We start from the raw sequence: 23,696 nt of genomic DNA, 5'->3' as shown, positions 1-23,696 counted from the left end.
TTCCCCTATTATAGCTACCCTTGTACCATGGCATGTGGCTTGGAGCCTTCCCCTGATCCCCCACTCCATTCCATTAATATATCACATGCCAACTACCACTTAATGGATGTACCATGGACCTGTCACCTCCTTTAAAGGTTGAAACCACCTAATAGGGTCCTTGGTTAACCCCCTTATTGAGCTTGGAGACACCTATACATGCCACAACCCATTATGGAAGGGCATACCACCATGAAGTGTCCATTCGATTCCATAATTTGTAAGCTCTTTTACTTGATTACTCTAATGATTTGTTGTACTAGAGGGCCAGGGGACGCATTAGACCTTATGCAAGATTGCAAGTGGGTCTCCATTTGGGGTTTGGTCTTCCTATACGGGGTCCAATCCCTCCAGAGGACCACACTGGCACTTGTAGGGTGAGCGTTGAGAGCCATGGGCCTCCACCATAGGAGAGAGCACTTCATGGATCCCCAGCACCATTCATTGACTGCTCATGTTCCACCTTTTTGGATGAGGATGACGCATCTAGATCACCATACCTAGCCGGCTTCACAGTTGTACCATACACTTGGCAGACGTTCCAAGGCCCAAACGAGGATGTGTCTCACCATGGGAGACAAAGCGAGGGCTTATGTCATCATTCTAACCCTTACAGATGGTTTATAGGCATTGTCAATCTACTTGGAGACCCATGAAAATGTTAGTGTACCCCCACACCCACTTGGGGACACCACATGCGACTTGCATGGATATCAAGGGGCCAACCCCTTGATCGCTGTATTTGGAGCCCATTCTCTCAACTTGGCACACTTTGGACTCCACTAAGCCTTCTCAATGGCCCAACGACTCATCGTGCTTATTATTTTGCCCTCTTGAGAAACTTATTTTTGTATTATGGAGCTATCTTGGTGGGCTTGTCACCAAAGGATGTTATTATTGCACATTATTTTATTATTTGGGGCTTAATTAGGCCAATCGAACTCTTTAGGAAGGATATAAATAGATGAGAGGTGCATTCATTCCTCTCATAATCACTTGGATTGGATTAGTAACTCTTGAGAGATTTTCACACCTCTGGATCTCTCTCTGCCTCCTCTGCAATGTATCCCCAGATCAAGAAACTCTCCAACCGGAAAACTATCCTTGCCCCTCACTGCAAGAAATCTCCTCAGTGACCTCTTCGGCAACTACTGCACTGCTCTCTTGAGAAAATTAATCTCTGATCTCTCACTCGATGTCCCTTCCAAATGCCCATCAAGCCTCTTCTTCTAATCCTCTCGTTGATCAATCAACGGCCCATATTAGATTCTAATCAATGGTTGACTTAATGCTTGTCTTCTTCTAGAAGTTTCACACCCAATTTAATTGATACCCTTTAATTATTTTAATTTCCTAAGTTTATACTTAGACATCCATTAAAAATAATTAATTATTTTAATAAAACTGTCTCCGGGTGGAATTTCCCAAAACAATTTCTGAGTATTCTAGAGTACATGTGTGCTAGCCTCCCTGCAAATTTTAAGGCTTAGAGCACATCCGATGCTACCAAAAATCAACATAAAATAGATTGCATTTTGCAAGTCCCAAAACATCCTATCAACCCTGCAGTTCCATAATGCATGCTTATCCAATTCTAGCTTGCAACAATCTACAAAACATCGATATGTAAACCCATTGCAATGAAGTCAATCCTTGAAGGCTAAACTGTTATAAAAAAATATGCCACTCGAGGAACCAAATCAAATAGAATAGTCTGACTTCCAAATACCTTGACACCTCATAATTCATCATAGTTTGTGATCATTGACAATCCATTCCATACTAAGGGAATTTCCAATTGATTGAGAAGGCTTGGCCTTCTCATAGAGTTCCATTGTTCAATAATTTGTAAAAGACTTTCAATAAGACTATTTCCAATCCTTCAAAATAGACCCACAAGAATCCAAATTCAATTTAAACAATCATCTAGAATCATCTAACATAGAGTTGTAAACGCATAACAAGCAATACCATTGACTTCTATGCATGTCCCGCAAATCACGCCACATATGAAAACCTTTCTTCACAAATCACTTTCTTGCAAAGATGGGACATAATCCTAGTTAAACTAGTTTAGATTGAACACATAACCAAATACAAACCTTGACGATAATCCGTACAAGCCCTGTACAACCAACTGGAGACCAATTGCAACTCTCCCTCATATCCTCTTAAAAACATGTGAACAAGAAATCTTCCAAACAACCACTATGCCAGCTATATCATAGAGACTAAAAGCGTGAAGAATAACAATAGAATAACAATAACATGTGTAGCATGTTGGATTGTTGTCACACAAGAATTTGCTACGAAGCATAACCACTAATTGCTCTAACAACCCGTCTGGCAGCTAACACAACCCTCTAAGCACTTGTCAGGACAAGTCATCCATCCTTTTGGGACATACATAGATCTTGAAATGAACAAAGTTCATTTGCTAACAAATATCCAATATAAGAAGGGAAGACAATAAAAATCCATAAAGGACAAACAGATAAGATAGAATGAATGGTTTACAATAACCTCAGTGGCAGTATATATATACATATTGACTGGTCACAAGATTGATGGAACATGTTCCTTCATTCGGTCATGTATTCAAGAATCAAGATAGCATGTATCCTTTTATTTACTATTTTTCTTTACTTGTCTAATTGACTATATATATATATATATATATAGCACATCAATTAAATGAGTAAAAAATAGTAAATGTACTCTCTCTCTCTCTCTCTCTATATATATATAGAGAGAGAGAGAGAACATTACATTGACATTCCCTTTAGAAATGCTTTGTCCTCTATAGAAAAACTTATCTCTTGTTTTGGCTTGTTGTGGTCTCATGGTTCTCTGCTCTTGTAGTTGTCATGGGTGAGAATACAAGAGGATATGATCTTATAAGCACCAGGCAAATTGTTGAATTGTAAGAGGGTCTCGCCACCCTGATTCAATCCTTTGTGGAATATTGCTTTTATAGGATTTTCAATATGAACTTCTATTAGGAGACTCAATTGTACTAGGTCGATATTCTGTTGCCAAAGGAGATGTTGAATGTGATAAAATACTCCCAGTCAATGGGAGTTGGCCCTTCGGACCTCTAGCCTTACAATTCTAATTTTCTCAACCTTTACCACAATAGCATCTTTATATGTAGTTCTCTTTTGTTTGCATTATGTGTTATCTTAGATTTTTATTTTTTATCATTCTATCAAATTTGAACAACTCAAAAGTAGTGATGGCCTCACAAGGGTCCATAAGCAAATAGCAACTTTACTGGAAAAAAAGGGAGGTAGAAAGCTAACTCCAAGACCCTAGAGAAATGGGATTTTCAAATCAAATGAAGCCCCTATGATTGAGTTAAAAGCAGATCCTCCTAAAAGTCATATCAAGATCAAGAACGTATTAAGGACAAGGTTATGCTATCAAATCATGAGCATTTGGCCATGTTGATTTGTGGTTGCATCGAATGTGCTCTAGCCATGAAAATTGGTGGAGAAGCTAAAGCACATGAGGCCTCCAAAACCCAGAAATCGTTTGGAGAAATTCTACCCAGATGAGGAGATATTAAAACAATTAATATTTTTAATGGGGTCCTAAGTATAAACTTAGGAAAATTAAAATATTAATGTGTATTAATATAATTTAGGATTAAAAGGTTCCAAGAGACGAGGATCAAGCCAAATCTAATCTTAGCCGTTGATTAGGGACTTAATCTTGGCCGTTGAACATTCAACAGGAAAACTATAAGAAAAGGCTTGCGAGTCAATTGGAGACACACAAAATTGATCAGTCAGTTTGATTTCCTGAAACAGGATTTGCTGAGAAAATCGAACCAGTGATCTGTTGCAACGAGGGGCAGTTCGGCACGAGGTCGAGAATACATAGAAAATAGGTATAGATAGTGCCAGAGAGACAGCGCAGAGCCTAGGAAGGCTGACACAAAGGCAGTTGGGACTTACGCAGAGGCTGAGGAGGTCAGCTTAGGTGACGCAAAGGGCCAGAGGACTGACGCAAAGAGCCAAGTGGCTGACACAGAGGCAGTAGTAGCTGCGCAGAGGCTAGCAGAGCTTACACAGGGCCAAGAGGCAGCGCTGGATATTTTTCGTGGGGCAGAGTGGAGCTGAGAGGGTGACGCAGTCCCTAGCAGAGTGACGCAAAGCAGTGGAGAAGCTTGGAGCAGCTTTGGCTGTCCAGCTAAGGAGCTACCATATTTGTTGTAGGATTGATCATCCAATGACTAATCAGCCAGAATATCTGTCTCCGAGGAGAAGTACTTCTGCTGAGGGCATTCTCTATTGGGTGAGCCATTTCTGGCACCTTAATTGTATTCAAAAACTGCATAATAATAACACCTCATATCTGTTGCATCGGTTTTCCCGAATTGGGTTTTTCCGAGGACAATTGTCCAAAAATAACAGTGTCCCTTGTGTGATTGTCTCAGTTATTTCAGTTGTTGATCTGTATATGTGTTAAGGCTACATTTGTGTTTATTTCAGTATTTATATTTATAAATAACTTGTTAATGGGAAGAACAAGTAGGAGATAATAAACCAGATAATGCGGTAGGGATTTCTGATGTGTCAGACTTAGAATTTCAACATCGTATCGAAGCGTTGCAAATCACAGGAGAACTGAAGGCATCAGCAGTAATCTGAAGAATTTGCAACAGTGGCAGCCGTCTCGAAAGACAGCATTGTTCCAGAGCAGAAGCTGTAACGACCCATCTCTAAATACAAAGAACGCAAGCATAATAGCAGGTATATGGTACATGCATATAATAGCTACATATGCATGTGTCGCATAGACCGCACTAGTATTTTATACTAAATTGATTATAAGTGTTAAATACCATGACACTCCTTGGAATAGAAGTTCTACTCATTCACCAATATTGCGTAATGTATGGTTAGATCTTAAAAGAGGACTATATATATATATATATTATATGCTCCATATTATTAATAAAATTATATTAATAAATTAATAAAATAAATATTAAATATTAATATAAATAATCAATTTAAAAGGGGATCCAAGTATAAAGTTTATAAAAGTTATATTAAAACAAATATATATATAAAAATATGATATGTTTTAAATGTTTAAACGTTATAATGATACGTTATATAGTTATAATGATACGTGATAATGTTATAAGGACACATGTATAATGTTTGAATGTTATAATATCTTAATGATACATGTATACACCATGTAATGGTCATATTAAAAAGAATAATTAATACATACTTTATGGTTTAAAACATTAAGGCGTATTCATTCATCACTGGAAGGAGGACCACGATGGGATGCGTAAGCACAGGCGTGTCCTCTGCAGGGTAAGTGGTGGCTGCAAATGGGAGGGCGGCCACCGCCAAGCCAGAGCATAAAAACCACAGGATATGTAATTCGGAGGGGAAGGGGGGAAAAACCAGAGGGAAGAATTCGGAAGGAGAAGGGGAATCAGCCATTGGAAGAGCTTGAAAGTTCTGAGGTTCTGGGCACGGGGGAACGGTCAGCTTCTGTTGAGAAGCTTACTGGATTGAGCAACGAGGCTCTGCTCAGTCTGGCTGGGTGGATTCGGTCTCTCAGTAACTGTAGCAGCGTAGCCGAAGGCATCTTCAACTGCAGGAGTACAGGTAGGTACCTCAACAGTCCCGTTAATTGATTTTGTCAGGTTTCCAATGAAAATGTTACAGGTTCATACTTTAAATTCCTTACTGTTTTCTGTACATTTGTTTATTGGTTCTTACATATGGTATCAGAGGGTTGTTCAAACCCTTTCGACCTCATAGGGCCCACGCATCGTGTAATTTTCCGTTGAAATGCTGCGTGAAAACTTTAGCAAACAAAAATTTCCCTACTTTTGATCTGGCCGACATCTGCAGTCGAATGGTAGAAAAAGCAGACACGTACGCATGCGTATATAGTTTTCTGGGCTGGGTGATGTCGGTAGCCTTTCTTTCAGCTCGGCCTACAACAAAGGCCGGGCTTTCATACCAGAAACCTTTATTGTCTTTAATTTCCTCTGAGGAAACCCTAATATTGAATAATTTAAACCCTCAATTGCTTCGTCAGCAAGTACAGACAGAATAAAACATTTCCTTCATGTTGTCGCAAAGAACAGGAGCGCGCAGCATCACTCGTCCAATATTTTTTCTCCGCCGAAAATATCTCGCCTTAGTTCTGGTCGCAGTTTTTTTCAATTGCGTGCCCAAAGGTCAGACCCTTCGGCATATAAAACGGCAAGCTCGGAGATTGGTTTGAATTATTCAATACCGTTGCCACCGAGCATACCACCATCAGAAAAACCCATGGTTTCTCTGTCTAAAAATTTCAATCCATTTCCGCATTTGGGAAAGAATGTAATTGAAATTTGATTATTATGAAAGCCCCATTTCTACTTAAAAATTCGCTCTGTTAATAATAGTTGTCCATTACAATTTCTCCCTGGGTTTTAGGTTACTAGAATATCTTTATTTATGACCAATATAACTGGAATTGGATACTGTTCCGATATCTCCTCGATTCCATTCCTCACTTCTAATATTTTAAAACCCAAGCAGAGTATTGCGTCTATATTTGGACATATATATTTGATCACATATATATAATTATCCTGTTGTTGTGGCTTTTAAAGCCCAGGAGAGTTAGATATTTACCCAATTCAGTCCAGATTTTATTCTTCAAAACATACCAAGCAGATTCACAATTGCTCAAATCAGTTCCAGAACTCTTACTGATTTTTCTAAATTCTAATCTGGGCCAGTCCAGAAAATTTTCCTAACTCAATTTTGGGGTATACAAATATTTTATTTTATATCCGAATCAATTCTTCGATTGGAAAATAGAAACGAGATTTGTTTGGTGTGGACTTCATTAACAAGTACCGAGATTAAGGTCTGGGGCGGTAAAGAATGGGCTCTTCAGAGGCTGATTCTGGGAATTTAAAGTTCAGAGATGTGTCGGTTTCGAGAAACTCTGAAGGTCATCCTCATGCGGATCATGATGGGGATATTGCTTTCCCCGACAGGACCAAGAGACTATGGAAGAAGGTCAAGTATCAGCTTGTGGAGACCAATTTGAGCATATTGATGTTATGAGAATTATGTTTCCTAAAGCCCCCTTTATTTAAGATTCGATTTTGTAGGATTCTAATGTTGGTTAGACTTTTTTGTCTTGTTAGTATTCCTCTTACTCTTATAACCTTTCCAACTACCGCACCATTCAGTGAATCAGGTTAGTTTAGAAGAGTTTGGCAATACTCTTTGAAAGATTCTTCTCATTGTTTCAACTTTCAAGTTACAGTTTGATGATTTTTCAATAAGACTTTCAATTCAAGTATTTATTGCTGCCTCCAAAAGTTCTTCAAACTTTATAACTTGTATTCACAGAACTGCAATTATGTTTGCAGACATGGAGAATATTTACTTCAGATTTGCAAGATATGATTAATTTAAGATATACCTGTTGCGGATCTGAGTTACTAGTACGTTGATTTGAGGTTGATATCATAAATCTTTATGAAACGGGCAAAAATGGCCTTCTAGTACTTGTTTGTAGATACATACAAATTCATAAACTGATATATTTTAAAGTTCCAAAAGTGTCATAAACAAAACTACTATCGTAAATATTTAAGAAGCAGGCAAAAATTGTTTTCTAGTACTTGGTTATAGATACATATAAATTCATAAACTGATTTATTTTGAAGTTCCAAAGTGTCACAAACAATACTACTATCATAAATCTTCATGAAACATATCGATAGTTCGAAACGCTGTGTCGTCCATTTGTTTGATAGTTCGAAACACTGTCATGATCAAAGGAATGCTATCCAGTTTATTTTATTTTGGTATCAGACTGAAGGCTTGTGGGACGTTGTATGCAACTATTTATTTGTTTTAAATAGATAAACTATGGCTGTTAGAGAGTATATTTAGTTAGATTTATTTGGTATTCGACTGAAGGCTTGTGGGACTGAATGCATGCAGCGGAACATCAGACCTGTAATTCTACATATTGTGTAGAAATGCTCAAACATATTGTTGCAAAGCCTAGGATATTAAGCGCCCTTGACTAAAATTGTATTTAATGGTGCTGAGATAGAAAAGCACCATTACTAAATAAAGACTAAGTGGGAAAAGCTGAATGAAGGGTTTCTCTGGCCAAACCTTTGGCCAAGAATGTTATAGAAAGACTAGTAATCAATGAACAAATCTCCTTACAACCTACATTTTATGTACAATTTGGCTATTGATCTGAATTTACCCTTCAGTTTGACCCCAACCTACATTTATGGTATGGTAGACTGCTGAACTGCATCTCTTCTAGATTTTAATCATGACATGTCTATGGTAAATTTCCCGGCTAAGGGTCAAACTGATAGGGAACCAGAGCAATCCTTCATTTATATATATTATAGGTTTAATCCATATCTAAGTAATATATTCAAAAATATAAATATGTATGCCCTTCTTTAAAGGTAATAGCTAGATTGAGGTGTGACGGGTATGTTGCCGATGTTCATTGTAATGAGGCATTTAACATTTTCATTTTGTGAATGTTATTTAGTAATAAATTTTAGATGATCTACCTTAGGAGCTAATGACCATACACTTCTGCATTATTTCATATTAGGATAGAATACCCTGCATTAGGACAAGGAGGTCGCGAGACCACCCTCCTTGACCTCGGTACCAGTAAGATTTGCCTAGCAGATAAAAATAGCAAAAACTATACCCGTTTATGAATGTGAAGTTGCAAAAGAAAATTATATGTTAAATTTGATTGTCTACCTCAAAAATTTTATATAATTTTATTATGTATACAGGAACCATTACAATGGTAAAGACATATGAGCGACGACGACGTGACCGGGAAGCATCACCGTCATTAATGCCGCCACCGTCGCCATCATCATCCCCATCGCCACCACCATCACCATCGTCACCACCAAGACCATTATCAACATCAATCGCCCCAGCACCAGAGTTGACCGTGATAATGAACTCATTGGAAGCCTTACTGGAGACATTAAAAGAATCCACTAAGGCTAAGACCAAAGAGGAATTTCAACCTTTAGCTACCAGTTCAGCGGAACCAAAGAATTTTGAACCCAAAAGATCAAAAGAAGACATTTCTAGGGAGCTTCAGAAAATTAAACTCCCAGAATTCTCAGGAGGTCGAGCAGGGGAATGCGTTGAAGCATGGTTAGAAGGAATGAACAAATGCTTTAGATTAAGAGAATATTCTTCTGCGGCAAAAACAAAAATTGTTGTATTTCAATTAAAGGAAAGTGCCTTGATTTGGTGGGGAAATCTGGAAAAGCAGTTGCACCTTACATCGGATAATGTCCCTTGGGAACTATTTGAGGAAAGGTTCCGCGCAAAGTATTTACCTCCATACTTTCAACAACAGCAAGCAAAAGCCTTTCATACATTAATTCAAGGAAATAAAACAGTGGAAGAGTACGAGATAAGGTTTATGGAGCTTGTAAAATACATTCACTACTTAGATTCTGATGAACGTCAAATTGAACGCTTCATATTTGGGTTAAATCCTCGCATCAGAGCCTTGGTAAGCATGTGGAAACCATCATCAGTAGCTGAGGCGGTTGAATGTGGTCGTTATGTAGAAGAGCACCTTGGAATCAAAAAAGATATAGGGCCAGCAAAACCTTTACAATCAGGATTTCCAGGAAAGACTCCCCGAAACTTCTTCAGAGGAGGTAGCTCAAGGCCACCTTACGGTAACATGTTTACCCCAAGAAATATAGGAACAAGAGCTCCCATGGTAGTAAACACTATAGCCGCGGAATCATAAAACACCAGTCCATGGACATCTCGAGGGACTGCCAGTAGAAGAAGAAATTCAAGAGGAATCAACATGAGAGGACGACGCTCGTTCTCTAGAAATTCACGTCCTGATTCAAGAGGATCAACGCAGCTTAATTGTTGGGGATGTGGGGGACCACATTTTCAACGTGATTGTCCAGAAGCTTCATCGGATATATTGCATAGGACTGGAAAGGAATTAATATCAAACAATCGAGGTAATCATAGAATTCATGCAGTAGTCAGCAATGACCAAGCAGTGCATCAATCCACTGTAGTGGAATCTTCAGGTATTATCAATGGTATAAAACTCAAAATCTTATTTGATACTGGTGCCACAGATGGTTTCATTTTGTCATATGCATTAAACAAATGTGGGTTGGCAGCTCGCAGACAAAATGATTTCAATCAGGTGGAAATGGCCTCAGGAGAACTCCAATCCGTGGGCTTAAGTGTGGATCAATGCAAAATTGACCTAGGGGTCTGTACGACTAAACTGAAAGTTTATGTCACAGCCTTGGGAACTTATGATCTTATCATAGGTATGGATTGGCTAGAAACTCATCAAGCTTGGGTAGACTGTTATGGGAAAAGAATTCTAGGTATAAATGATGAAGGAGAAGTAATCCAAATTCAAGGAATCAAGAGGAAAGTATCTTTACGCTACATATCAGCAATGAAAATGAAGCGTTGTTTAAGGAAAGGTTGTCAGGCTTATGTAATTCAAGAAGTAAGCGAAGAAAAAGGACCATCCTTAGGACAATATCCGGTGTTAGCCGAATTTCCAGATGTATTTCCAAAAGAACTACCAGGATTACCCCCGGTAAGAGAGCTGGATCTCACTATTGAATTAAAACCAGGTACCCAACCGATCTCTAAAACGCCTTATAGAATGACAGCTCCAGAACTTCAAAAAATGCAAATTCAATTGAAGGAACTACTGGATATAGGGCATATTCAGCTCAGTATATCACATTGGGGCGCTCCTGTAATTTTTGTCAAGAAGAAAGATGGATCTTTAAGATTATGCATAGATTATCGAGACATGAATCGAGCTACAGTAAAGAATCAATACCCTATGCCTCGAATCGATGATCTTTTTTATCAAATGAAAGGAGCTGCTATCTTTTCAAAAATTGATCTTCGATCAGGCTATCATCAGCTAAGGATTTCTGAGAATGATATTTCTAAGACTGCATTCTGGACACATTTTGGACATTATGAATTTACTGTGGTGCCATTTGGATTAACAAATGCACCAGCAGTATTCATGAATCTTATGAACAGTGTTTTCCGCAAATATCTTGATCAATTTGTACAAGTCTTTTTAGATGATATTCTCATCTATTCCAAGAATAAGAAAGAGCATGAAGATCATTTACGGATAGTATTGTCCTGCCTTAGAGAACGTCAGTTGTATGGAAAACTATCCAAGTGTTCATTCTTTTAGGAAAGGATTCATTATTTAGGTCATATCATATCGGGTGAAGGGATTTCAGTAGATCCTGAGAAGGTAAAAACGATCATGGAATGGCCAATACCGAAAAATGCACATGAGATACGAAGCTTTATGGGTTTACCCGGTTATTACCGAAGATTTGTGGAGGGATTCTCCAAAATCGCAAAGCCGATTACAACCCTTCAGCGTAAAGGTGTTAAGTATGAATGGACCGAAGAATGTAATAAAGCATTCTCTGAACTCAAAAGACTACTCACCAGTGCACCAATCCTAAGAGTCCCAGATATGGACAAAGATTTTACGGTATGTACTGATACATCCAAACAAGGGCTGGGTGCAGTGTTGATGCAGGATAGAGGAGTGATAGCATATGCTTCCAGAAAGTTAAAACCTCATGAACAACTCTATGCTATTCACGATTTAGAATTAGCCGTTGTAGTGCTAGTTTTAAATATTTAGAGACACTATCTAGTGGGACAAAGTTTTACACTTAAAAGCGACCATCAAAGTCTACAATATTTGTTCACCCAAAGAGACTTAAATGCCAGACAAAGGCGATGGAGTGAATTCCTAAGTGAATATGACTTCGGAATATCATACATTAAGGGAAAAGAAAATGTAGTAGCAGATGCTTTAAGCAGAAGACCTCGGATATTTTCTCTCATACCCATTAGAGTAGACTTAAGACAATGAGTACTGAAACATCTTATAAAAGATAGCTGGTATTTAAAAGTGAGATCGCGTCTTGAGGATAAAAAGACAAAAGAATCTAAATTTGAGGGATATGAATTAGAAAAAAAATGGAATCTTACGATTCCATGGAAGGATGTATATTCCTGAGAATAAGGATCTTTAAGACACTATCCTTGGGAAGCCCACAGATCAGTATCTTGTGCTCATCCTGGAGTAGGGAAAATGTATGCAGATACCAAGAAACTCTTCTTCTGGTCAGGCATGAAACGTGATATCACTCAATTTGTTGCAAAATGTTTGGAATGTCAGCAAGTAAAAGCAGATCATTATCACCCCGCGGGTCTCTTACAACCTCACGACATTCCCATGTCTAAATGGGAGATCATTTCTATGGATTTTATCACTGGGCTACCTCTTACTTCTCAAAGACACAATGTCATTTTGGTAGTAGTAGATAAATTAACAAAAAACGCCCATTTCATTCCCGTAAGAGATACTTACAATGTTGTTGACGTAGCTTGAGTATTCATAAATGAAGTTATCAGATTTCATGGAGTACCTAAGAAGATTATATCCGATAGAGATTCGCGATTCACTTCTAGATTCTGGACTTGCATGCAAACAGCCTTAGGAGCTCAACTAAATTTAAGCACTGCTTACCATCCTGAGACTGATGGGCAAACAGAAAGAGTAAATCAAGTACTTGAAGACATGTTGCGAATGTATGTTATGGATCAGCAATCACACTGGGAAAAGTATTTACCCTTAGTCGAATTCGCATACAATAACAGTTACCACAGTTCGATTGGAATGCCTCCATTTGAAGCTTTATACGGCAGACCTTGCAGAACATCGTTAAGTTGGGACAAGTTAGAAGATCGAGTGATAATAGGACTAGAATTAATCCATGAAATGGAAGAACAGGTAGGACAAATTAGACAACGATTAAAGGAAGCACAGAACAGACAAAAGAGTTATGCCGATGCTCACAGAACTGATAGGAGGTATGAAGTAGGGGATCAGGTCTTCATCCGCATCAAACCGAATAAAAGTACTATTCGATTCGGAAAAGGGACAAAGTTGTCACCCCGATTTATTGGACCATTTAAAGTCGTGGAAAGAGTTGGACCTGTTGCCTATCGTCTTGCCCTACCACCTCACCTGCATAGAATTCATAATGTATTTCATGTTTCTGTATTAAGACATTATATCATTGATCAATCTCATAACCTTCAATGGAAGGAATTGCAGGTATCGGACGAGGGAGTCGTATCGGTCGAACCATTACGTATACTGGAACGTAGGGTTCGACAGCTCAGGAATCGCCTGGTGGACCAAGTTAAGGTCCAATGGGACAAGTATAGTCCTGGATCAGCTACTTGGGAAAATACAGAGGACATATGTCAAAGATACCCTAATCTATGTCAATTTTGAAGAACTTTAAACTATGTTTAGTATATATTTACTTCACTGCAATCAGAGACTCATAACCATTTTGAATGATTATATATAAACGTGAAATTTTGTGACATAATATATGTTTAACTTCTGCTGGTACATGGATACCAAAACGATATATGTTGTTGATCTTACTAAATTATAGTTGTCAAAGTAAAGTTTAAGACAGTTAAATGATTTTACTTCTGATAGAAATTAAGATATTATAAATCTATTTTATTTATACATGTCAATATGATCAATGTAATAGAAATCAGGGAATAATTACATTTTAAATGAAAGTCAAACGACATGCATAGAATATGGCAAAATATGTTATACTGTAGTGACATATGTGAATAATACATGAGTTATTTTGATTATGTTGATGCACATTTTAAGAATACATGGATAAGTGTATGATTGCAGACAATAAACAGTTACCAGGATGACCACGTGATGACAGAACCTCAGAACAATTAAAGCTCAAAGTGATTCTATGATAGGGTATTAGCCCTAATTCTACTGAGAGGGGTGGAGGTGTTGCCCACCGTTTATCCTTCGAACCCTGGAGTCATGGGAGGACTGTGCGAATCACGCTCTCCTAGACATGCGATGATGACTGTCGGATGTCTACTGGGAATCAGGTCAGTATAACCGACGCTGTCACCTTAGAGTTTATGAATGGTTAGGTCAGTAAAACTGACGCCGTGGCATACTCCAGTAGAGAACGGATAGGATGGGAGCGGAAGAGATTAGGAAGGATAGGATGATTTTAGAATAGCTTGGGAACCTGAATAGGGCAAGGCATGGCCATTAAAATCATAAACCTAAAACCCTAAGTTTATAGTCTCTTTATATTAAAATAAAAATTTTAAAACCTAAGAAGGGTGTACTAATTATTATCATAAATAATCAGATAAGATAAAAACTCTAACTTCGGGACGAAGTTTTCTGAAGGGGGAGTGTATGTAACGACCCATCTATAAATACAAAGAACGCAAGCATAATAGCAGGTATACAGTACATGCATATGATAGCTACATATGCATGTGTCGCATACACCGCACTAGTATTTTATACTAAATTGATTATAAGTGTTAAATACCATGACACTCCTTGGAATAGAAGTTCTACTCATTCACCAATATTGCGTAATGTATGGTTAAATCTTAAAAGAGGACTATATATATATATATATTATATGCTCCAGATTATTAATAAAATTATATTAATAAATTAATAAAATAAATATTAAATATTAATATAAATAATCAATTTAAAAGGGGATCCAAGTATAAAGTTTATAAAAGTTATATTAAAACAAATATATATAAAAATGTGATATGTTTTAAATGTTCTAAAGTTATAAAGATACGTTATATAGTTATAATGATACGTGATAATGTTATAAGGACACATGTATAATGTTTAAACGTTATAATATCTTAATGATACATGTATACACCATGTAATGGTCATATTAAAAAGAATAATTAATACATACCTTATGGTTTAAAACATTAAGGCGTATTCATTCACGACTGGAAGGAGGACCAGGATGGGATGCGTAAGCACAGGCGTGTCCTCTGCAGGGTAAGCGGTGGCTGCAGATGGAAGGGCAGCCACCGCCAAGCCAGAGCATAAAAACCACGAGATATGGAATTTGGAGGGGAGGGGGGGAAAACCAGAGGGAAGAATTCGAAAGGAGAAGGGGAATCAACCATTGGAAGAGCTTGAGAGTTTTGAGGTTCTGGGCACAGGGGAATGGTCAGCTTCTGTTGAGAAGCTTATTGGATTGAGCAGCCAGGCTCTGCTCAGTCTGGCTGGGTGGATTCGGTCTCTCAGTAACTGTAGTAGAGTAGCCGGAGGCATCTTCAATTGCAGGAGTACAGGTAGGTACCTCAACAGTCCCGTTAATTGATTTTGTCAGGTTTCCAATGAAAATGTTACAGGTTCATACTTTAAATTCCTTACTGTTTTATGTACATCTATTTATTGGTTCTTACAGAAGCAGTAGAGAAAAAGTGAGGCAGAGGGTCTGCGTCATCATTTCGAGCCAGGAGGAGGGTCAGTGCAGAAGCAAAGAGGGGCAGATCAAAGCCACGCAGTGCCAGTCATCTTTCTCAGCCAAGTATCGACGATGTGGCCAAAAGGTGCAAATTCAGCCATTGTCAGGATTGCCTAGAGCCTGAAAGGCTCAGTTTCTTCGGTTGTCGAGTCTTGGGGAGTTGTGTGCAAATTGTGATTTGAGGAGCTGGTGGGGTGTTGTTTCTGTCACTGCAGAACAGTACTTAAGGAGACGGAACGAAGGTAGAGGGAGTCGCTACCTTGACGGATTTCTAGCAAAGAAATCCATATCCGAGTTGCAGTTGCAAGGAGGATTGGAGAGGAGCGGTTCGACAGCTGACCAGAGGATTTCCAGGAGGGAAATCAGGACTTAGAGGGAGATTTCCAGGAGGGAAGTCAATCTCAGAGGGAGTCTAGAAGAGGCGTTGAAATGGCAGTAAACAGACTGAGGGATCAAGACAGGTTGGACGGGACTTCCAACTTTGTCATCTGGAAGGCCAGGATCTTCGCAGTCCGGATCAACATCGGATCAAGGACTTTGCCTTGAGAACCGTGGCTATCCCGATCGACCCAGCTGAGAATGAGAAGTATGAGTATGCAATTGCGAGGGCGAAGTGCATGATCCTAGATGGGGTCAAAGATCATGTCATACCACATATTGCTGAAAAGAACACAGCAAAGGAGATGTGGGATACTTAGACAACCTTGTATCAGGGCACTTCCGTGCAACGGAAGATGCTATTGGAGAATCAGTTGCAGTCGTATCAGATGCAGAAGGGAGAGCAGATAGATCCATTCCTTCTCAGGTTGCAGGAGATTCGTGACCAGCTTACTTTTGTGGGGTCTACACCAGATCTAGAATTTATGGTCAAGATTGCCCTGATGCAGTCTCCGAGGAGTGGGGGACATTTGTCCAAAGTATTTTGGGCAGGGCTACTATTCCCGGTCGGGAGGAGATGTGGGCAGCTCTTCGCTAGGAAGAGATGAGGAGGATGACTGAGGCGGGAGGTAGTGGCAAGGGAGGTCGAATCAAGAAAGAGGAGGAGGAGGATGCGGCTCTAGCATCTGCAGGACAGCTAAGGGAAAAAGGAAGAAGGACATCTCCAAGGTGAAGTGATTCCACTATGGGGAGCTAGGACATTATGCATCCCAGTGTCCCAAGAAGAAAAACAAGGGAGAGGCTTCTAATTCTAAGGCAGCTCCAGCTAAGGCGGAGAAAGAGGTCGAGACTGATGATGATTGTGCCATGAGTGCTCATGCACCTTTAGAGAAGAGGTGGGGAGACATCGAGATGTAGTCAGGAGGACTACATACTAGGGGCAGAATCCTTGAGGTGCCCAAACTCTTGGATCATATCCGACTACAGAAGCCCTTCACGACAGTAGCAGGATGACAAGAGTCGAGTGGAGCAAAGTGTAGTGGAGCAGCAAAGGCAATGCTTCGATGCAGAAATTTGAGGCAGCACAGTGGAGGTTGTAGCAGAGTGAGAGGCACAGAGGTGTATGCAGCAGCACAGTGACAGCAGAGACAGCTTCAGTTTCACGAGGCTTCCAGACTGACTGGAATGTCAGTATTTAGGAGAAGTCAATTACCTACTTCTCAGTAACTGAGTTGCAGTGCAGCAGTTAGCAGTGGCAATACTAGGGGCAGCATGGGCAGCATATTGAGAGGGAGTTGCAGTACAAATGTAGTAGTGGCAGTGGCAGTGTCATGGGTAGCATTAAAAGAAACAGCAGTGCAGATGATGTGAGGCAACAGGCCAAGCATCAGCACAGGTACCGGTGCGGAGGATCAGTGTGATGTTTCAGTGATGGAGCATTACTAGAGCACATTCCTCACTAAGAGGGAGTGTTGATTTGTGGTAGCATCGGATGTGCTCTAGCCATGAAAATTGGTGGAGAGGCTAAAGCACATGAGATCTCCAAAACCCATAAATCGTTTGGAGAAATTCTACCCGAATGAGGAGATATTAAAATAATTAATATTTTTAATGGGGTCCTAAGTATAAACTTAGGAAAATTAAAATATTAATGTGTATTAATATAATTTTGGGTTAGAAGGTTCCAAGAGACGAGGATCAAGCCAAATCTAATCTTAGCCGTTGATTAGGGACTTAATGTTGGTCGTTGAAGATTCAACAGGAAAAGTGTAAGAAGAAGCTTGAGGGTCAATTGGAGACACACCAAATTGATCAGTCAGTTCGATTTTCTGGAGCGGGGTTTGCTGAGAGAATCGAACCAGTGATCTGTTGCAGCGAGGGGCAGTTTGGCACGAGGCCGAGAATACATAACAAAGAGGCAGAGATAGTGCCAGAGAGACAGTGCAGAGCCTAGGAAGGCTGACGCAAAGGCAGCTGGGACTTATGCAGAGGCTAAGGAGGTCAGCTTGGGTGACGCAGAGAGCCAGAGGACTGATGCAGAGAGCCAAGTTGCTAACATAGAGGCAGCAGTAGTTGCACAGAGGCTAGCAGAGTTGACACAAGGCCAAGAGGCAGCGCTGGATATTTTTCGTGGGGCAAACTAGAGCTAAGAGGGTGATGCAATCCCCACCAGAGTGATGCAAAGCAGTGGAGAAGCTTGGAGCATCTTTCGTTGTCCAACTAAGGAGTTGTCGCAGTTGCTGTGGGATCGATCATCCAGTGACTAATCAGCCAGAATATCTGTCTCCGAGGAGAGGTTCTTCTGCGGAGGGCATTCTCTATTGGGTGAGCCATTTTTGGCACCCTATTTGTATTCAAAAACTGCATAATAGTAAAACCCTCATATTTGTTGCATGGTTTTCCCGAATTGGGTTTTTCCGAGGATAATTGTCCAAAAATAACGATGTCCCTTGTGTGATTGTCTTAGTTATTTCAGTTGTTGATCTGTATATGTGTTAAGGCTGCATTTGTGTTTATTTCAGTATTTATATTTATAAATAACTTGTTAATGGGAAGAACAAGTAGGAGATAATAAACCAGATAATGCAGTAGGGATTTCTGATGTGTTAGACTTATAAATTTCAACAAGCCATAGTCTAATACAATAACAAAATGGATCAAGTTTAATTGAAAGACCCAAAATGGTTTAATCATAGGACTCCACTTAAGAAGAATATTTCTTAATATTCTTCTCAAATCCCAAAGACAATGTGTTTCGAGGAAGCACACGGATGATGGAATGATTTGGTCTTTTTATGAAACTATGGACCTCGGTTTCTCAAATTCCAAAGACAAAGACACAATGTTTGAAGGAGGTCCATGGATGATAGGGCAAGCTGGTTTCTTTATGAAATCATGGACCTTGGGTTTTGATCTTCGTGAAGAATAGTCTTCTTATGTGCTAATGTGAGTCAAGCTCCCTAGAGTTTTGGCAAGAATCAGTCCCTTCACAATTCAAAAATTCTTTGGGTTCTTATTTAATGACATCGAATATCACAACGGAAAGGATCAATATATCATATGCGATATTGTGGCTATTTTAGAGCTAAGCAAACTGTTATTACCGTTAATTGACTTGAAGTAGTGGAACACTGATAGGAGCAATTGCTTAAACATGAAAATATCAAAGTTGCACAATTTGAAATCAAATCATGCTGCTCCCACTACCTCCTTGTAAATATTTCATAGCTGACCTGGTCAAAGACGATCACTTTCCAATAAATTTGTACTCCTATATATACCTAACACGATATAATGTGTACAACATGGACAACTGCAACAAATTCTTTTGTACTCGCATTCCTTCATTCTTACATGTGAATCTTTGCATTGTTGTCTAAATATGCACATTTCTGTTTGTCCTAGAGCCTGCAATTAGGCCTTTTTGGGGTTCTGTATTTCTAGCTCCAGCGGTGTTTCGCCTACCCAAAATTCTTCTCATACTCTCATTTTATAGGTGAGTCTTTGCATTGTTGTCTAAATGCACACATATTAGTTGGTATTAAAGCCTGCAACTAGGGCCTTTTGGAGTTCTGCAATTCCATCCCCATGGACATTTCTCCTATTCAAAGTTCTCCAGCAACTCTCATCTTATAGCTACCTTGGATATAAAATAATTGTCTCCGATCTAGAATTTCTGCAATTACGCTTTCAAGCCCACTTTTTCGCTCGGACTGTTGCATTTAGCCAAAGATGCCTCATACACACTCTCAATATATTGCACATTATGTGTTTTGCAATCCCATTAAATAGTATTTATTCATCCATGTACATTTATACAATCTCCTTATTTCCCACTTACACCTTAAGCTTCTTTGAAATTCTTCCACCATTGAAATTTTGATCTATAATCGCTAATATCTGCATGCTTTTCCTTTACTTCTTTTTCTTCTTAATGCTATGTTCTCCTCAGCATCTATGTCCTTCAAAACCCAACATCCCGAGTTTCTATCATGTTTTACTCGTTTTCATCTAGATTGTCTTCTCATCTGTTTCCTATCGCATAATTTATTAACTACACAATAAAGAGGTAACGAGTGAAGACCATGTGGATTCAGTTATGCACTAACAGATAGATCATCTTAAACCCACAGGATATAATATCTCGGACTGGTCATGGATCATTGATAGATTTTATAAGAGAATATCAGGGTGGGAATTTAAATGCTTATCGCTTGCTGGCAGAATGATTTTAACACAGTCGGTTCTTGCTCAAATCAGTGTATATTGGGCGCATCTGTATTACATTCCATCGGCTATAGTTAATAAATTGAACAGCTTAATGGCAACCTTCATCTGGGGTGGAAACAAGGAAAAGAGAAAATTCCATCTTACTAAATTGGAAAACATCTCCCTCCCAAAAAAAAAGGGAGGCTGGGGCATCATGAATCTGCGCCTCTTTGGCAGGGCTCTACTGTGCAAATCATTGTGGCGGGCGGTTTTTGGAAAAAGCTTATGGAGTCAAGCTATTAAAATGAAATACCTTGGGAATAATGATATTTACTATTGGTACAGGAACAGTTTTAAATGGCCCTCTCAAGGTTCGGCGATTTGGAGAAGTTTTCAAAAGATTCTTCCTTTTTCTGCAGGAACTTAATATGGAAATTTAAAACTGGTAACAACATCCTTATAAGTGTTGATGCCATCAAGGGAGTAGAAATGGACCCAATAATCGCCCCATAGCTTCTTTCGCTCCTCCACCGAAAAGGTTTTTTCTACTGGGCTCAGGTAATAGAAGGATGGAAGAATGCCATTCCACAATGGAAAACATACAGAGAACTGGGCCTAGAAGGTGAAATGGTTGCCCAATGGAATAGAATTATTTGCAATATGAGGAATGCAGGTTTTTATAAAACTGAGGACAGAGATTGCATTGAATGGCAGGCAAAGAAAGGCAGGTCCCTTATATTAGTAAGAGACATATATCTCTCATTGATAGAAAAGCAAAGAGAAACCTCTCGGAAAATCTTTCCACACTCTCTATGGAAGGTAAGCACCCCGCTAAAAATCATTATGTTTTAGTGGCTAGTATATCATAATAAAAATCTCACTTGGACAAATTTACAGCAAAGGAGCTAGCAGGTGCCAGGGACCAGCCATATGCATGATCTGACTTGGCAACACAGAAGATAATTTGCACATTTTTTTAAATTGCCCACAATCTCAGTGTTTGTGGATGCAATTGGCTTCTTATTTTGGCTTTCCTGCAATTTCACATCCTTCCATAACAGAAGCATATGAATGGTGGGGTTCACAAAAATCTATCTGGCGTCCCATTCCATTAATCGTTATCTGGTTCATATGGAAGTGGAGAAACAAAAAAATCTTCCAAAACAGTAAGGAGACTTTTGGTCGTATTATGGATAAGGTTATTCCTTATTACTTCTCCATTCTTCATATCATGCCCCAACAGAAAAATCTACAGATGGCTGCCTCTGACTACCAGCAACTCTTCTTCCCAAGGGCTCACTTTGACGGTGCGGCAAAAGATGGCATTTGCGCTTGTGGTGTTTATATTGGTATTTCAAATGATCTCCAATACTTCATATACTGGAATGGTGGCAAAGGGACAAATAACAAGGCAGAGGCCATGGCCCTGCATGGTCTGCTTTTACTCTGTACTTTCATCGATATTGGACCTATAAATGTATATGGTGACTCGCAAATAATCATAGAACATGTGAAAGGCAAACATGAAATTCAAAATGACAACCTTACAGGATGGCTAGACAGGATTGCATCTCTATGGAAGCCTGTGACTTTCCCTATCTCACATATACAGCGCAATCAAAATGAGCAAGCGGATGTACTTTCAAAGAAAGGAATGCATTCTCCATACGGTAAGTGGCACCTGAGCATCTCTATGGACCCCTGTACATATGTTATACAGCCATTCTCTATGCCCGGCATACAAAGTTAACAATATCAGGTATGCTATAAGCTCCTTATCTTCTAGATAATATCTCAGATCTACAGGTATTCTACACATACCGGATAGTTTTTTAAACTAGCTATGATGATATGAATATATGATGTCCAAAAATTTTGTATATGTATAAATGAAAATGAACGGATGAAATATGCGCAGAATAGGATGCCATATCCGGGACAAAAGCCCACTTTCTTTATATTAATAATTGTTTTTGATCATTATATAAATACTATACTGCTTTTTCTTCTGAAAAACAGCCTTTTATATTTGATTTTCTGTATTTTATAAGATATTTTTCTGGGAAATAATAAATAAATAAAATTCAACAAACCTTCATCCGAAAGCACAACACCGGTGGCCCCAGCGGCAGCGGCAATATCCACGCGTTCCGCAACTAGCAGATGAGCTCTGCTTCTCAGCAATGTCTTCAAAACAAGCGCTGCTTCATACAATTGGCTTCCCCCACTCTCGCTCGCGTCCAGAAAAACCATTGTGAAGAATCCATCTTTCGACATCGACACCGCCGAATCAATAACCTTCAAAATACTAGCACTTTGACCCTCATTCAACACCTCATTCGCGGTTACTCGAAGCACCAGCCCTGGTAATATCATGTCTGCTCGTTTCAAACCCCCCGGAAATATGGTTTTCCGCTTCTCTACTGCTTGCGATGAACGAGAAGAATAAAGTACAGGGTGCTTCGAACCACCACCGACTCTGTTCTGAAAAGAGTATTTACAGTACAATCCCCCACTTGTAGACCTTTTCCATTGGATTTTTTTTCGTCGTATAGTTACAGTGCTGAAAAAACTTAAATCTTTGGATTGGGGGAATGCTTGAGCTTTGAGATTTGAACATAAGTGCTGGATTGCGGTGCTGGTGAACAGCAAATAGGCCATTTTCTCCAATTCTTGTTAAGAAATCCAGTTACCATTATTCATATTCGGTGTGGTTGGAGTATTCTTAAAGGTTTGCAGATTCTGGGTTCACGGAACCCAGGTTTTGCTCTTGTTCTTGAGCTTCAAACTTAATCGGGTGGATTATTTTTCGGATTTAAATGTATGGCGGAATTGCTTCAAAAAGACTGAGATCTTATCCTCGTTGGATAACGGCGTCAGCGGGATCCAATCATTTCAAACCTAGGGTCGTCATCAAAGCATGTTTCCAGAGAGAAATATGAACAGAGGCTCAGGGACCCATTTCACAAGGTTCCAATACCGTGCAGCACGGTAGGTCAGAGCGTGCCTCCTTGTGTTCTTTCTTTACACATTTTGAGTTATGCCTTGTTAATTAATTTTATTTTTATCTGCGGTGTTTTATTTTATTATTTTGGTTACAGATAGTATAATTTAAACTTCTAATAAAAGTGTTTATTTATTTATTTATATATAACCATTATAATAATGTAATTTTAAAATTACAGTCAAATCAGATATTTAGTTTTAAAATTATAAAATCTCCTCCGTGTAAAATAAAGAATCTACTTCATTTTTTTTTAAATACAAATAAAAAATAGTGTTTCCAATTAAGATGCTATGTGAAGAAAAAGGGTTTAACCTATTTCAACAATTAACATGAGAAATGATTGAAGTAAATTAGTTTTGGGTTTGTACATTTCTCCCGTTTGGCATTAAATAAATTGGTTTTTGGTTTAATAATATTTAAGGTTTGAATATATCTTGAATAATTTGAATTAATAATCAAATATTGATTAATATTAATCAAGATTATTTTATTAATTTTTAATTGTCGTTATAGTGGTTTTAATCCAAATGAATAATTTGAATTAATTATTATTACAGTGGTTTTAAC

At 38.8% G+C, this 23,696-nt stretch overlaps 1 protein-coding gene across 1 annotated transcript in view; it reads right to left on the bottom strand.

Annotated features, from left to right (window-relative positions):
* Positions 1-23,007, bottom strand: part of LOC149238675 (putative transmembrane GTPase FZO-like, chloroplastic) — a 207,271-nt gene extending 184,264 nt beyond the window's left edge. The window contains exon 1 of the mRNA XM_089369638.1: positions 22,216-23,007. Coding sequence (XP_089225764.1) covers positions 22,216-22,783 — 568 coding nt within the window. The 5' untranslated portion in view covers positions 22,784-23,007. The remainder of the gene's footprint in view (positions 1-22,215) is intronic.
* Positions 23,008-23,696: the final 689 nt, after the last annotated feature.

The sequence above is a fragment of the Pinus tabuliformis genome, chromosome 8, assembly GCF_031772625.1.
Source record: "Pinus tabuliformis cultivar Carrire ecotype Pingquan chromosome 8, CPIR1, whole genome shotgun sequence".
Lineage (NCBI taxonomy): Eukaryota > Viridiplantae > Streptophyta > Pinopsida > Pinales > Pinaceae > Pinus > Pinus tabuliformis.
Note: the sequence above shows the minus strand (reverse complement) of the source record. Positions and strands in the feature narration are given on the sequence as shown.